This window comes from Plutella xylostella, chromosome 15 (genome assembly GCF_932276165.1).
Source record: "Plutella xylostella chromosome 15, ilPluXylo3.1, whole genome shotgun sequence".
NCBI classification, from domain to species: Eukaryota; Metazoa; Arthropoda; class Insecta; order Lepidoptera; family Plutellidae; genus Plutella; species Plutella xylostella.
This window is the reverse complement of record NC_063995.1, coordinates 7642677-7657571: the sequence shown is the minus strand read 5'-3', so window position 1 is coordinate 7657571 and position 14895 is coordinate 7642677. Positions and strand designations below refer to the sequence as shown.

The following is a 14895-nucleotide window of genomic DNA, read 5'->3' as shown; positions in this document are numbered from 1 at the left end:
CTACTGATGTATCATATTATGTGATACTTTTTGTGTATCTCAGTATTCTTATCCGCAAAGCCACGGTAGCCGCCTGAATCGGAATAAAGGTTCAAGGAAAATATACTAAAATAATTATATATACGTAATTTTACAAATTCCTACCATTTCATAGAACCATTATGTACACAGCAAACGAGATAAACCTACAAACAAAAGACAGACAATATTTATTAAGCCAATTAAATATCGGGCCCGCCGAATTGATTACTAAATTGTGTATTACAGGGCTTTCATTCACGTTCAATTTTGTTGTAGATATTTCTCTGAAATCAGTTTGTATTGGGTATCCGTTTGGACTATTGATAATTCGTCATAACTACACACCACTGCAGATAGGTAATATTTCAACATTTATTTCATTTAACTACTGTAATTACGAGTACGCGTAAATAAAGTAATTCATTGATTATTACTTGATATAAAAAATACATAGGTATGCAAGTTATTTACATGTAATACGACTTAAGAAAATGTGTAATACCTATGTTGGTTAGGTATTTGAAAAGCGTTAACACAAAATTTCATTTATTAAAAGTATAATAACTCACTAGAATAACACCGATCCATCTTATAAAATATTACGAAATACGTAATAGATAATTATAATGTACATAAAAATACAGCTTTTAAAACACTTGTTCTTATTCACTTCAGACAAAACGTCCAAACTTACTTCGAGTTAACTGTTGAAGAAAGTAAACTTTTGTTCTTTGGGGAGTTCCAGTGATGGGCAAACCATGTTCCTACATTGTTATGGCAACTTGGTAACTGAAAAACCTTTCTCAGAGTGATTTGTGGCACATTTCTTTCAGATATAATGTATCTAATAAACAGGTAGGTACATTCTTTGCTACACATGCTTGAGCCATATTATTTTAACCTAAAACATATTTTTAAAATGAACAACAAGTGCAACTTGTAGAACACAATTGAATAATTTAAAGCTATAGTTTCTAAGAACATAGTAATAAAAGGACCATAATTAAATTTAGTGATAGACATAAATGCACAATTTAAATACAAAATATTTTAAAAATGCTACAAAAGTAATACAATAAAAACAAACATCTATCTGAAAAAAGTAATTATTTTGTTCAAATTAAAAACTGTAAAGGGCCTATAAAACATTTTGATCTTTGGTTTTTAAATACACACAACTTTTATTTTATTCTTAACATGCTATACACTTGCAGTTTCGATCAATCAAAAGCAGTATTAAAATTTAGCAATGCAACTTTTTTTATTATAATAGCTATAATACACTATGTACAGGTAGTCTATAAACCAACATATCTATAAGACTAAAGAGATTACATCTTCGTTGGGTTCATCCTGGATGCCTACCTACCCTGTGTGCTAACAACAATCATACATAACCTCTCATACATAACACGTATACATAATATACACTGAGGAGGGACTTACAGCACTCTTAAAACACTCCAATGTTTTAAAACAAGATTTTATAGAACCAAATTTTCACTGGGACGATAATAGTGCCCGATCAGAGAGCATTATCAAGTTCAAGCCATATTTTAGGTATAAATAGCTGCTTTTATCGGTCCATGTTGGTACAAGACAAATTACACTTAATTAAATAAATGTAAGTAACTAAGTATAAAAAACACATCCATCATTCACAATATAATACACCGCGACACCTACACAAAGTAAATGTAATATCGCAAAGCTGCCTCGCCACAACATCCAACTTAAATGCCTACTTCGAATTCACTCAAACTGATTTGACTGTCGACAGTGTTCTTACAGGGAAGCCGGTTGGCTACATGACGTCGACGCGTGGGGCGGGCGGCTGCGCGCGGTCTGTGCGGGGCAGGCGCGCGAGCCGCCAGCCGCGGGGCTCGGGACCCAGGGCGCTGGGCCGGGCCGGACTCGGGACCCGGGGCGCTAGGGCTGGGCGCTGGCCCGGTACCTACTTGCCGCGGTACCGCTCCGTGGTGGCGTCCTCCAGGTTGCTGTCCCAGTCGAACTGCGTGACCCCACTCCGCGGGGACACCTCGCCCAGGTGCCGCCAGCGGTACTCGAAATCGGAATCCCGCTTTTTCAGCGCTTCGAACCTGACCAAACAGAAATACACGTTGTTTACTCGCATGTCGCTACAATTACTCCCGACGACCGGCCATTGTTTAGAGTGCCACTTCGGGCCGAGTGCCGCTGCTATCTCTCAATGGAAACATTTTAATTACAGTTAGAGCTATCCAATATCAAAACACAATACACGTTTTTCATTCGTGTTACAACACAAAACGAACTGCGAAAGCGCCGAGCGAGTTTCACTGTCCAAATATCGGCGAGCGATTTTACAGTGAAAAGTTGGCAAACTCGCCATTTCCATTCAACACCGATAGCGCTGTATCGCGTAATCTTGGATTTTGTCGGATTCGAATATGGAACGAAAGTGCGATATCATGCAAATCGTATGTGCATAATTCAGGCGCGCACGATTCAATTTCGGAATGGAGTTGCCGCGCCATTGCGCGTGGCGTGCGTGCGTCGTACCTACCCCGTGCGGGACGTACGCCACCGCCGACTGAATAAACACGATGTCGAATGCGAATTGCATAAACGGGCAGTGTCAATGTGTAGCGGCGGCGCGCGTGCTCGCTATGAATGGGCCGCGACGACGCCGCGCGCACTGAGATGCAAGGTTCAGAGGTCCGAGCCCATTCACAACGCATAATAGCTCTCCGTTCGAATACTGATAAAGACACGTTCTAATGAGATTAGATGAAATATGAGTGTGAAGACCTTAATTTGTCGATAGTCGTTAAGATAGAAGCATTTGTTTACGAAATGCATCAAGCTAAATAGAACAATGTTGTGTAATGTAATTATATCCAGATATCAAATGCATACGGCTAGTTAGACAAGCGCATCTGCATTTTCTCATCACTACAATAACTGGTGTATAAAATGATAAATGAGATCTACAGAGCTGCCGCCGGTCGAGCCTTATTTTAGTTTCTATCAACTCTATCTATATAAAAAAAAAACGCGTCAAAACCCTTTGTGTAGCTTTAAACATCAAAGCGTACACAGATAGTCGCGAAAAGCTACTTTGCTTTTTAGGTCTTGAGGTTACCTAATAATGGCCAGGTGAAATAAGCGCTGTGGCCTTATTGTCTACAGCACATGCTGAGCTGGTACCTTTTTCACACGCTGGAAAGAAACCTGTTGTGTTTGTTTTGTATTATTTCCTGTATTTTGTTGTTGTTGTTGTTGTTGTCAGTGTGTTATCCAAATTATTCTTTATCTTTAGCATTAGTGATAGTGTGTCTCACTCACCGTCGAAACATGAGATCCCTGGCGAACTCGTACAGCTCCAGATCCAGGGAGTTCAACCGACGTATGCGGGCCACCTGCGCGGGCGCCAGGCCGGCCAGCGTGGCGCCCGACACGGTGGCGTTGTGCTGCTGGAACGGCACCGCGAACCGCAGGTTGAACGTCTCCTCGAACACGTATTGCGAGATCTGCGGGCAGGTGGAGAGGGTTAATAGGGTTGCCTGCTGGGTGCTACAATATGTAAGGTTCCACTCGAGAGAGCCACGTACAGGAGCTTCACCCCCTCTCAGAATATAATGCATAGAATAAGGTTGCCTGTAAAATGGAGTAAAAGTTTACTTAGCTGAAATTTTGGCCTTATTTAGCGAGACTTTTCAATGAAAAAGCCGAACAGTGAAATGAAAAAGCAAGCTTTAATTAAATTACAGCTCATGACCATAAGGTTTAGCCATGATGATGGTGAGATAGACAGAAGAAAGCCGATATGTTCATTTTTTTTGTTTCCAGGTCAAAGTTTATGTATATTTAGCAAAATTATGTGAACTACCCAACTCATTCAAATTGTATTGCTTAGGTACAAGCTATACAATCTAAACATGCTCAATATGAATGTGTGGAAAGGTCCGGAACTTTCCGCTACGATCAATGATAGCGATAAAATTATCCAATCAAAAGCAGCCATATAATGGCTAGTCGAGGTCAGTGCAGTTGCAACTAAATTTATACTTTAGCAAAGTGCAAAGTGGAATTAATTCTGTCTGATGCGATGACACGTCGTCGGGAGGTTAAAGAAATGAGATCAGACTGGCTAATGTGGAGTCGGCGGGAGCTTAATTGAATTAAGAACTAAACCAGCGGACAATTAATAACAATCAGTGCCTTTATAAATGAACTAGAGGTCGCGTTGTGGCGCGGGCTGCAAGCAGCCGCGCGGGGCTTTGATGCTTCTGGTTCGGTTACAGCAGGGTATTGACTTGAAAAAACCGTAGCAAGTCTTTGGCGTGTTTTGTTTTGGATTAAAAACTGTGTTCAGTATGAATTTCGTTATAAAAGGGGCACTGATGATTTTTTTTTCAGGGGGGGATACAGTTTTCAGTATGAATTTCGGTTTCAGCAGGATATTGACTTGAACATACCGTAGCAAATACTTCTTGCGTTTTTTTATGCCTTAAAAACTGTTTTTACTATAAATTTCTTCATTAAAGGGGTACTGATGATTTTGTTTCAGGTGAGATTCAGTTTTCAGTATGAATTTCGTTTTCAGCAGGATATTGACTTGAACATATCGTAGCAAATCTTTCTTGCGTTTTGTAAGGCCTTAAAACTGTTTTTACTATGAATTTCTTTATTAAAGGGGTGATGATTTAGTTTCAAGTGAGATAAAGTTTTGAGTATGAATTTTGGTAAGATAAGGTATACTTTACCTACAATAACGTAGCGGATCTTTCTGGGGTTCAAGTTAAAGACGCATCCAAAATTTGGACCATTTCCCACCCCTTCATCCCGTTCTTGTACTCAAAAAAATTGGTTCCTGTTACGGATCACACAAATACGGTAGAGAAACTGATCTATGTATATATAAAAAAATGATTTCGTAAACTTTACGTACTATCGAGCCGACATCGTTTTGTGTACAAATATTGGGTTCTTTAACGCCTCATAAATCTGAGTCACCTCCATTCGCGCGTTTTTCTAGCGTCTCGATTATTAGTTTACTCTGTCCTGAATAGAAACTTCTTCATAGCAACGAAATACACAGGTTTTCTTTAAGTATTCATAAATTTCTTACGTGGGTTTGCTATTTAAGGCTATTTTTTACAGAACTATGTTTTTTTTACTTCAATATGATCCGTAATTAGAACTATAAACGCGCCGAAACCTTTGTCTTTCTTTTTTATACATTCAAGGTATATTTCTTTGCCACAATCGGCTCTCAGGTTAGGAATATAGTTGTGGTGACGAGGGTTTGAGTAGTGTTGCCTCGCTTCGCTCGGCTCTCCAGGGTTTGCGGTATGGTGGTTTGCTTTGTTTTGCCTCGCTTCGCTCGGCTCCTCTTTTACGGTAAGGTTATACTTAAGTTGTATTCTCCTCACTGCGCTCGGCTTTTCAGTGGTTGTTTTGTGGTGGTTTGGATTGTTTTGCCTCGCTGCGCTCGGCTCCTCTCCAGCTCTCAGAATGGTAGTCTCGGTTGTTTTGCCTCGCTTCGCTCGGCTCTGCAGTTACATAGGCACTTGCTGTTTATTGTACTTTAGCCTCGCTTCGCTCGGCTCTTCGGGTTTTTGGATGTTGGTTTCAGTAGTTTTGCCTCGCTCCGCTCGGCTCTCTAGATTTTAGATTGATGGTTTAGGTTGTTTTGCCTCGCTTCGCTCGGCTTTCCACTTCTTAAACGGGACTTTTCCCGTAGTTTTTCTTTCTTGATATTGATAACTATGATACGTAATGCCTCGCTTCGCTCGGATTTCTTTCCTTTATGGCAGGGTTACTTGTCGGGTGCCTCGCTGCGCTCGGCTGGTTTTATTTTGGTATAGCTTGTAGAAGAACTATGGCCTCGCTGCGCTCGGCACTTACAATGTGGTAAAGTTGATTTACGTTTTGTATATTTTTAGGCAAAATATTTTTTCCTCTAAAAGTGGGGAGTTTTTATTTTAAATTAAAATTCTATGCATTTAACTACACAAACGCGCTAAACATTCAATCCCCTCAGACCATCTCAAAAGGATAGAATTGCATATTTATGTAAAATTTCCCATCTTTTTAGGGAAATTTGTTTTTTTTCGCTAAAAATGGGGAGTTTTTATTTTAAATTAATATAGTATGCATATAACTACACAAACGCGCTATACATTTGTAACCCCTCAGACCATCTCAAAGGCATAAAATAGCATATTTATGTAAATTTTCCCATGTTTTTAGGGAAATTTTGTTTTTTTTCTATAAGTGGGGAGTTTTTATTGTTAATTAAAAATCTATGCATTTAACTACACAAACGCGCCATACTTTCGAATCTCCTCAGACCATCACAAAACGACAAAATTGCATATTTATGTAAATTTTCCCATGTTTTTAGAGACATTTTGTTTTTTTTTCTATAAGTGGGGAGTTTTTTTATTATTAATTAAAAATCTATGCATTTAACTACACAAACGCGCCATACATTTGAATCTCCTCAGACCATCACAAAACGATAAAATTGCATATTTATGTATAATTTCTCATGTTTTTAGGGAAATTTTGTTTTTTTCCCTAAAAATGGGGAGTTTTTATTTCATAAGAAAACTAAATGCATCCACCTACACAAACGCGCTCTACAAGTCAAAACTGTCAGACCACTGAATACAGGTGAAATAGCCTTAAAACATGTAAAATTTCTCTTTTACAAAATGGCTACCGCTTCATCCGCCATTTTGATTTTTGCAGTTTTCGGAATTTTCCCATTAATTTCACCATATATCCAACCATGTACAAAGAAAAAAATCACCCCACCTCCCCCCCTTCTGGGAGATCAATTCACCTCAACTTGAATCGACGTCGAACTTATTAAAAAATATAATCTCCCGTATTTCTCAGGGTTGCCAGCCGAAAGTAATAAAAATAAACAAATGTCATTAGTATGTGCCTTTCTGATTAAATTGCATCATTTTTTTAAATCCAAAACGGTTATTTCTATTTTTCAGGTTTTTGGGGAAAATCTCAAAATTTTCTCTAAAAATGGGGAAATTTTATTTTGTAGGTATAGTCTACTCAACAAACTGCACAAATGCGCCATACAAGACAAATCTCCCCAACCACTCTAAATCGGTAAAAAATCCAATCAAAAATCGTTAAAAAAAGTCACTTTTACAAAATGGCCGCCAAAGCAGTCCGCCATTTTGTTTTTTCAACTTTTCGGAATTTTCCCATAAGCTGCACCATACAACAGACCGTGTCCAAAAAAAATCATTACCCCACCTGCCTCCCTTCTGGGAGATCAATTCACCTCAAGTTGGGTCGACGTAAAAAAATCCGGAAAAATATATTCTCGCCTATTGCTCAGGGTTGCCAGTCGAAAGTAATAAAAATGGTCAAATGTCATTAGTACGAGTCCTTCCGACAAAACTGCATCAAATTTTAAAATCAAAAGTGCCTATTTCTACTTTTCATGTTTTTGGGGAAAATCTCGAAATTTACCCTAAAAATGGGGAAAATTATTTCACATGGCAACTCTACTCGTCAAACTACACAACCGCTCCATACAAGTCAAACCTGTCAAATGCCTCGAACACAAAAAAAAAATGCTTTGAAAATCCCCGAAAAAACACGTTTTTATAAAAACATCTCCCCTCCCCCGCAATAAAAAAAAAATCATTTTTTGGAATTTTCCCATAAATTTCATCATGTGCCCCACCGTTTGCAAAAAACACCATCCCCCCACCTCCCCCCCTTCCGGGAGATCAATTCACCTCAAGTCGGGTCTGACACGCCCTAAACTTTGCTTCACTGCAACTCGGCCGCCATTTTGTTTTTTTATTTTTTTATATTTTTTTTATAATCTGTCAGACACTCTTAATACACCCTCGAAATATAAAAAAATGTATGGTCACCAAAAAAGAGGAGCAAAAAAAATTTTTTTTTTTTACAACTTTTTTTAAAAAGTCGAGGTTTTTCTCTACTCACCCGAGCACCCTGTACATTTTCCTAAAACATTTTTATATCAAAAAATGACTCCTTCTGGGAGAACAATCATGTCAGTCAGTCAGTGAGTGGTAATCCAGCTTTATATATTATAAATTAATGACTTGAATGGATATTGATTATTCGGAAGCATATACATATTTTTCTTTGTAGAGTAAGCGGGTGAAACCTATTAGTGTTCCAGTATAAACCAACTAAAAATATTGCAACAAACATAAACGTAGGTGGGTCCATGCAGGTACACATTTTCCTCTTGCATTGCCCACAGTAAATCATATGACCAAAGTTTTTTGGGTCACGTATTTCCAGCTCACACACAGTACATTCAGCTCGCTGCGTTAAAGAAAATAAAAGGAAAGACGTAATCTAATGTGGTCCGACGCTTTGGCAGAGCGCGCGGTGACAAATGCCGGCGCAGATACGACGCCGCCGTGATTCAAGTGCAAATAATGGCCGCGCTTATCTACAGGGTTCACCGAACTGGAATAGCTAATGCTGTCTAGCACTCCACATAGATTCACCTCCTAATGTCTCACTCACGATAGACGAGCTTATAATTCGAAGGCTTCATTACGGTTGCGGCAGCATGATGAATATATTTCGGTTCTTTTGAATAGAGATCGGATGTAATTAATGCCTGACTAATGAACGAATGATTGATCAAAGCAACTGATGTAGTCGCTTTGTTGTCGGAAGACTGCAGGGCGCAGGGTGCTACTACTGAGGGCACAATCTACTTTGATTTGAATGGATGGTGAACAGTAGCGAGGCACAATGCCGACGTAATTACGCGTTACGTTTTAGAGCTTCAGCGAACAAGACACGTGGAAATGTTCCCAGAAATACACATTATATTCCGTGCAAAATAACATAAAACATTTCATGAATAATGTTCATAGCATAACAGGAACGCATGATGCTGAATAGTAAACTGAAAATTAATTTCATTCCCCTTCACTTTCAGCGCACTTAAATTTAAAATATTGCATTTTTCAACAAGCGAAATGTGTGAAGGCAACATATTGTTACGGAACTTACAACACGGTCCGGTCCAATTTTATTTAATGGATATTTTCCTTTGCACTCCAGAATTATATCGGTTGGTGTATTTTATAATTAAGCTCCGATAACAAGCCAAGTACAATATTAATTAATGCAATGGATTTTTTTACTGTAGCTTATTTATTGTTAGAATCACGAGGACTTCTTTCCTTTTTATGGATCAATCATGTTTCTTCTAGAAAACCAGCACGTAACAAAAATGCTATTAGTTATTTCACTATTTCGTATCCACTGTAAAAAAACACCTCACTATAGCCACTGTTTTTAACAGACGAGTACCGAAACTTTTTTACTGCGTTTCTATTGGTCCAAATGACCCATCTTACTCTGTCAATATCGGAAATGTGTGAAAGACATACTCAGTACTCGTTTGTTTATTATAAATATAGACTAGAGCTTGGCCAACAAAATATGTCCATTGAAAAAGGTGACAAATTTCAAAGATGTCCATGTGGTTAGTGTAGATTTTTAAATTTGCCGTTTTTCAGTGGACATCTTTTGTTGGCTCTATACCAGTATCCCAGCATACCTTCTGAAACTCGGTAAGTCCGAAGTACGCCATGGCGGCCAGGTTCCTCTTGGCCGAGGCGAGCAGCACGCGATCGCTGTCGGCGCTGCGGTGGCGCAGCGTGCCGTTGTAGCAGCCCACCAGCGCCAGGTCGGCCAGCATGCGCGTCTGCCGGTTGCTGGCCAGGTTCCACTGGCAGGACGCGAACTGTTCCAGGGTCACGCCGCGCCAGGAGTCGCCCGTGTAGCATGGGGGTACCTCCGCGCCTAGGAGGAAAGTCATCGGTCAGCTGCTGGTAATGTTATAACTATCGATAATAATTGTAAGATTTTACGTCGAATAAATTACATTTCAATTTCAATTACTATGTGGGAGGCTGTTGGGTGTTTGACAAGAAGTTTAAAGAGAAATAGAGGTAGGCTGATATTCCGATAAGGATTCGTACGATTCTTTTAGAAAATAACTAGCGAGTTACTAAAAGTCGTGTGACGAATTGTAGAATATTTACGTATTTGTGAATAGCAGAGATATTAAATAACATACAGGAATATACCATCTGCAGTAGACTTCTACTCAAAGCGGACGGCTGCCACAAGGTACTGTGGTGTAGAACTACGAGTAATACACAAAGTACATTACTATGATAACAACATACGTGTTGTTGAAAAGCAAACTGAAACTAGGGTGAGCTTGTTTTACACAAAGTTCAGCCGCTATTTTGAAACAATATCCAAATCCACCAATTTGGGTGAATTTAGAAATGGTGTCAGAGTTATGACCTAAATTCGTATTCCGTATCACTAGCACACATTTTCCAATTTAATATTGGCAGTGGAGCTCAAACGAAGCAATATTGTGTGGGAAAATAATTATATAGTTTATGTTTACATCATCAAAATGATGTTTACTGCGGTTGGTATTGGCAAATGGATTCGCTCTGCGTCTCCCCATTAATTTCATGAGAGTGGCGAGAGACACTGTCGAATGGAAGGTTTAATTAAAGCCACCGAGAGGCCTGAAGGCTGCAATAACGTTTGGTCCTGGAGGATCAAAGGGTTGCCAGCAATATGTATGTAAAAGAAGCTGTGAACTGGTGTCGCGCGCCAGCAGAGCTCTGTAGACAACCAACACAAAAAACTGGGTCACAAAAGGGTACTTCAGCAGGTTTTCATGATTAAAGTATTTTTTCACAATCATTTATGTGTCGATAATAACGTTCACGTTCAAAAACGCAACATGGGTAAACTCACGAATTATACTTAATATACTTCATTACGGGATAAACATTAGTTTATATGAATAACCTATCTACGGGTAATCGGTGAACATTTATTTAGCAATAATTGCAGCACCGATTTTGTGGCCCTCGGGGCGAAAACTTTTGTCAACAGAATACCTACAACACGCAGTGACGCCACCGCCGCGCGCCGTGTTGACGGCAATCATTATGTTATGACAGAAATTCCACAACACTTGTTAAAAAAAAACATGAATACGAGGCTTTTATCAATGAATACATGATGAACATGAATAGCTTAAGTAGCATTAGTAGCTTCATCTTAACATTATTTGATTCAAACTCTATCCCTAATACAGGATGCGGCAAAAGTGGTATACTGAGACGAAAGGGCAAAAAATTTTTTTTCGCGAATTTAAAGTCGTAGATTTAAATTTGTTCAGATTCACCCAGAGTCACCGCTTGGATTAGTCTACCAATACCGCAGCACCCTGTAGATGAGCAGTGTTGATTGGTGCTATACCTGTGGCCATCCGCCCCTGGCACCAGTGCCGGGAGCCCTTCCACGTGGCGCCGCGCTTCACGTGCCGGTACTCCGACAAGTACCTGCGGACCAAAAATTATAATTATTACATAGGTAGAAGTAAAGTAAGTGTTCATTGGCAAAAAGCTATTTCTTCCAGCCAAAACTTTGATTTGGTGGAGAACTAAGGCAAATATATGAAACTCTTTTGATACAATTAATAGCTATAAGTAAATTTAAACTTAAAACAATGAGTTAAGTACCTAGGCTATATCTAAGCTCGAAAATAAAATCAAAATGTCAATATTCTGGAAAAAAAAAGTTCATTCTCCATAGTAAAAAGTCACCAGGCTTAGATATACCATACTGCACACGTAGGTTTCGGCTTAGTATACCCATTTTGCAACACCTGTATAGGGGGAATTTCATCAGTACTCGGCATATTAAACCTCGACAACTTACAGGTGATAATATCGGATTTCTTGAAGATTATTGTTTAGAATAAGATTTAGTGCCAGCAGTTTCATAATATCAGGATAAAGTCAAATCGGCTTTATGTAAATTTACAGACTTCAGATAATATTATTTATTAGGACGAAATTTTATAAATCAATTGATTTGGTATAATTGCTATAATTCCCGTTGTTTCTGAGTTATATGATACCTATTTCGAAACAATCTAAATACTTAGTCATAGTGCACTTTAAAGGATACTTTTAAAATAAACCTCAGTTTTATCTTGGTTCCATTAAAAAGACATACGATCCAGCTAGAACAAGACAAGACGGAAACATAAAATGATCGTGTTCAAAGATTCAACTCCCTCATGCATTCTATCCGTGAAATTGTCCCGCGCCGCCTCCACTCCGACACAGGGGCTCTACTCCGGAGTAACAGTTTCTACAAAATGCACCGAAAATGGGGGGTCACTCTATATGACGAAAAACTCAGTTTGGCATTGCTGCTGCACGAGCCACGACGCTATCTCTCTGTATTAAACGTGCCGATTACACGACAGCTCTCGTTCATTTTTCTTTAGTATAGAGTGGCCCTCCTGCATCTGTTTATGCACAGCGGGGCCCAGTCTCGTCGGCGGTAATAAAATTCAGTGTACACAGTACGTGCTTTTCCCCGAAGCAGAGGAGGGAAATTTAGGACGAATGTATCAAGTTTGCAAAAGTAGTTTATTATTTATTCCGCTGCAGCGCGGGGGCGGCTGACCGACCGGAGTGCTCTTGTGCGCGACTGTACCGAATGATCGCAGACTTATTTTCTTAGTATTCCTATATGAGATGAAAACTTTGACGGAAATTGGAAATGGAAAAGAGAATTATTCTTTTTTATTCATCGGTTCAAGAAATAACTTTACGAACGAAGCTCAACCAATAGAATTTGTAGGCTATACATTATAATCATTCATTTTTCACTTCGCTCTACAAATATCTGTCTACACAAGCACTCAACCCAGAACAAACAAAGTAAATTAGGGAGCAGTGTCCAAATTACACCACATACCCATCCTTTATAATTTATCATAATAATATTCCTGGACTTTACATAAATTTACATTCACGGGCAAGAAGATATTTCCTCATATATGAATTAAGCATTAAAACACAACTATAAACTCCTATTGTGTGCTTAGAAAATCTCGTATGTATTATTTACATTTGTATATTATATGACTTATATTTATATACTAGCTGTTCCCGCGCGCTTCGCTTCGTCTTAAAAAGTTTTCCCGTGGGAATTCCGGGATAAAAAGTAGCCTATGTTCTTTCCCAGGGTCTATAGACCGTATGTATACCAAATTTCATTCAAATCCATTCAGTAGTTTTGGCGTGAAAGAGTAACAGACAGACAAACAGACAGACAGACAGACACAGTTACTTTCGCATTTATAATATTAGTAAGGAAGTAAGGATGACTTTATATGACATCGACCTTCCTCATCCAACCTGAACGTACCTACGTTTATACGTTTGCCAGTTTGTACATAAGAGCCGATAACACGAGCCACTCTAGCACTACTTCATGCTAGGGTTACCTCACACGCCGTCAGCTCCGTGAAGTTAAACTATGAGTACACCTACCGAGTAAGTAGCCGAGCATTCGGTCAATTGCGAGCCGTTAATTAGTTGAGTATCGGCCGAGGATACTGTCTCGCCACTCTACTCGGTACAAGGGAAACAGCGTGCAGCCCGCATCTAGAGACAATGGAGAACCAGCACTAGGTGTATGGAGATGCTGGAGGTGGGAGCATCCCCATGCAAAGGGAGGATCCAGGAGGCAGCTGCCCAACGGTTAGCGTTGGGGATTTCTATATATTGCAGCGTAGGTGAGAAACTTCGAATGCGCGATGTAGGATTTCATAGTAATTTTCGTAGTTTCCATACATCTTCTCTGTATTGAGTTCCGAGCGCCATCTGTTGATCATCGTCTGAACTAGTGGCTAGGAGTCCGCCACAGGTGCAGCTAGGGTTGCCTCACCTGGCCACGGGCTCGCGCAGCAGCGTGATGTAGAAGTAGCGGCGGTGCGCGGCGGCGCCCTCGTGCCGGTCCAGCTCCGTGCCCACGCACGCCGTCAGCTCCGTGAAGTCAGCGTGCAGCCCGCATCTGTGGACAAGGGTAGACCAGCGTTAGAGTACGGAACATAATGGTGAGTGGGGATGTTGGGTCATCTCGGACGCAAGGCATTGGCTGGAGACCTGAATCAAGATGAACCCATTTCATCATTCTCTTATTGTAAAGAGGAATTTGGTGATCGAACCAAGAGCAGGTTGGTTCACTTGACATACGTAGCCAAATCTGCATGTTCAGTACGACAGTCCTTAAATTGAAGATAGACGTTCAAGGGCGGATATGCCTCATTCTAACTAGTCAAACCAAGCTAAACATGAGTTTTAAGACCACGCAAACTATTGAATTCCTTTTATTGTAATATCGTAACTCCTGGGACACTAGCTTCTCTTACTTCCAACTTTATTACATTGCACATCCAACATCGCAACAGCACATCACGTTAAGCTGTATCTGAATGTTTATTTATACGCGCTGCACACAGCCCATTAAACATTTGCGTTACGACGGGCCGCCATAACCGTCGAATCCGGCGAGCATATGAAACGCACAGTGATGTGTTGCTCACGAGCCAGTAGTCTGGACCGACGATGGTTCACGCGCGTACGCGAGCGTGTAACGACGCATAACTCACGCCCTTCCACTTGCATCGCGTCGTGCGGTGAGCGAACAACTTTGTGTACAGGGTGTCCCATGATGGTTTCACAGTCGCAGTCGCGGTTATCCGGAGCTGACCGTCAGCGCAGAGAGCAATCTGTATGCAACGTCTGTTCTGATCTGAGCGTGGCTTGGTGGTGGCTCTATATACATTTTAACGTGCTGCAGTATATATATACATTTTGATATAGGTATAACATAAAACGTCCCTTTTAGAAAAAACAAACATAAAAGAATCAGCGAAAAAGTTTTTACATTATTTTCCGAACATAGCCATAGCCGCACATTTTACGTCAGACATGTCATGTCATA

General features: G+C 40.0%; 1 protein-coding gene across 1 annotated transcript in view; it reads right to left on the bottom strand.

The window, feature by feature from the left end:
* Positions 1 to 448: 448 nt before the first annotated feature.
* Positions 449 to 14895, bottom strand: part of LOC105386115 (heparan-sulfate 6-O-sulfotransferase 2) — a 57791-nt gene continuing 43344 nt past the window's right edge. The window contains exons 4-8 of the mRNA XM_038108133.2: positions 13837 to 13962; positions 11347 to 11429; positions 9608 to 9852; positions 3349 to 3533; positions 449 to 2120 (exon numbers count right to left, since the gene is read on the bottom strand). Coding sequence (XP_037964061.1) covers positions 1976 to 2120; positions 3349 to 3533; positions 9608 to 9852; positions 11347 to 11429; positions 13837 to 13962 — 784 coding nt within the window. The 3' untranslated portion in view covers positions 449 to 1975. The remainder of the gene's footprint in view (positions 2121 to 3348; positions 3534 to 9607; positions 9853 to 11346; positions 11430 to 13836; positions 13963 to 14895) is intronic.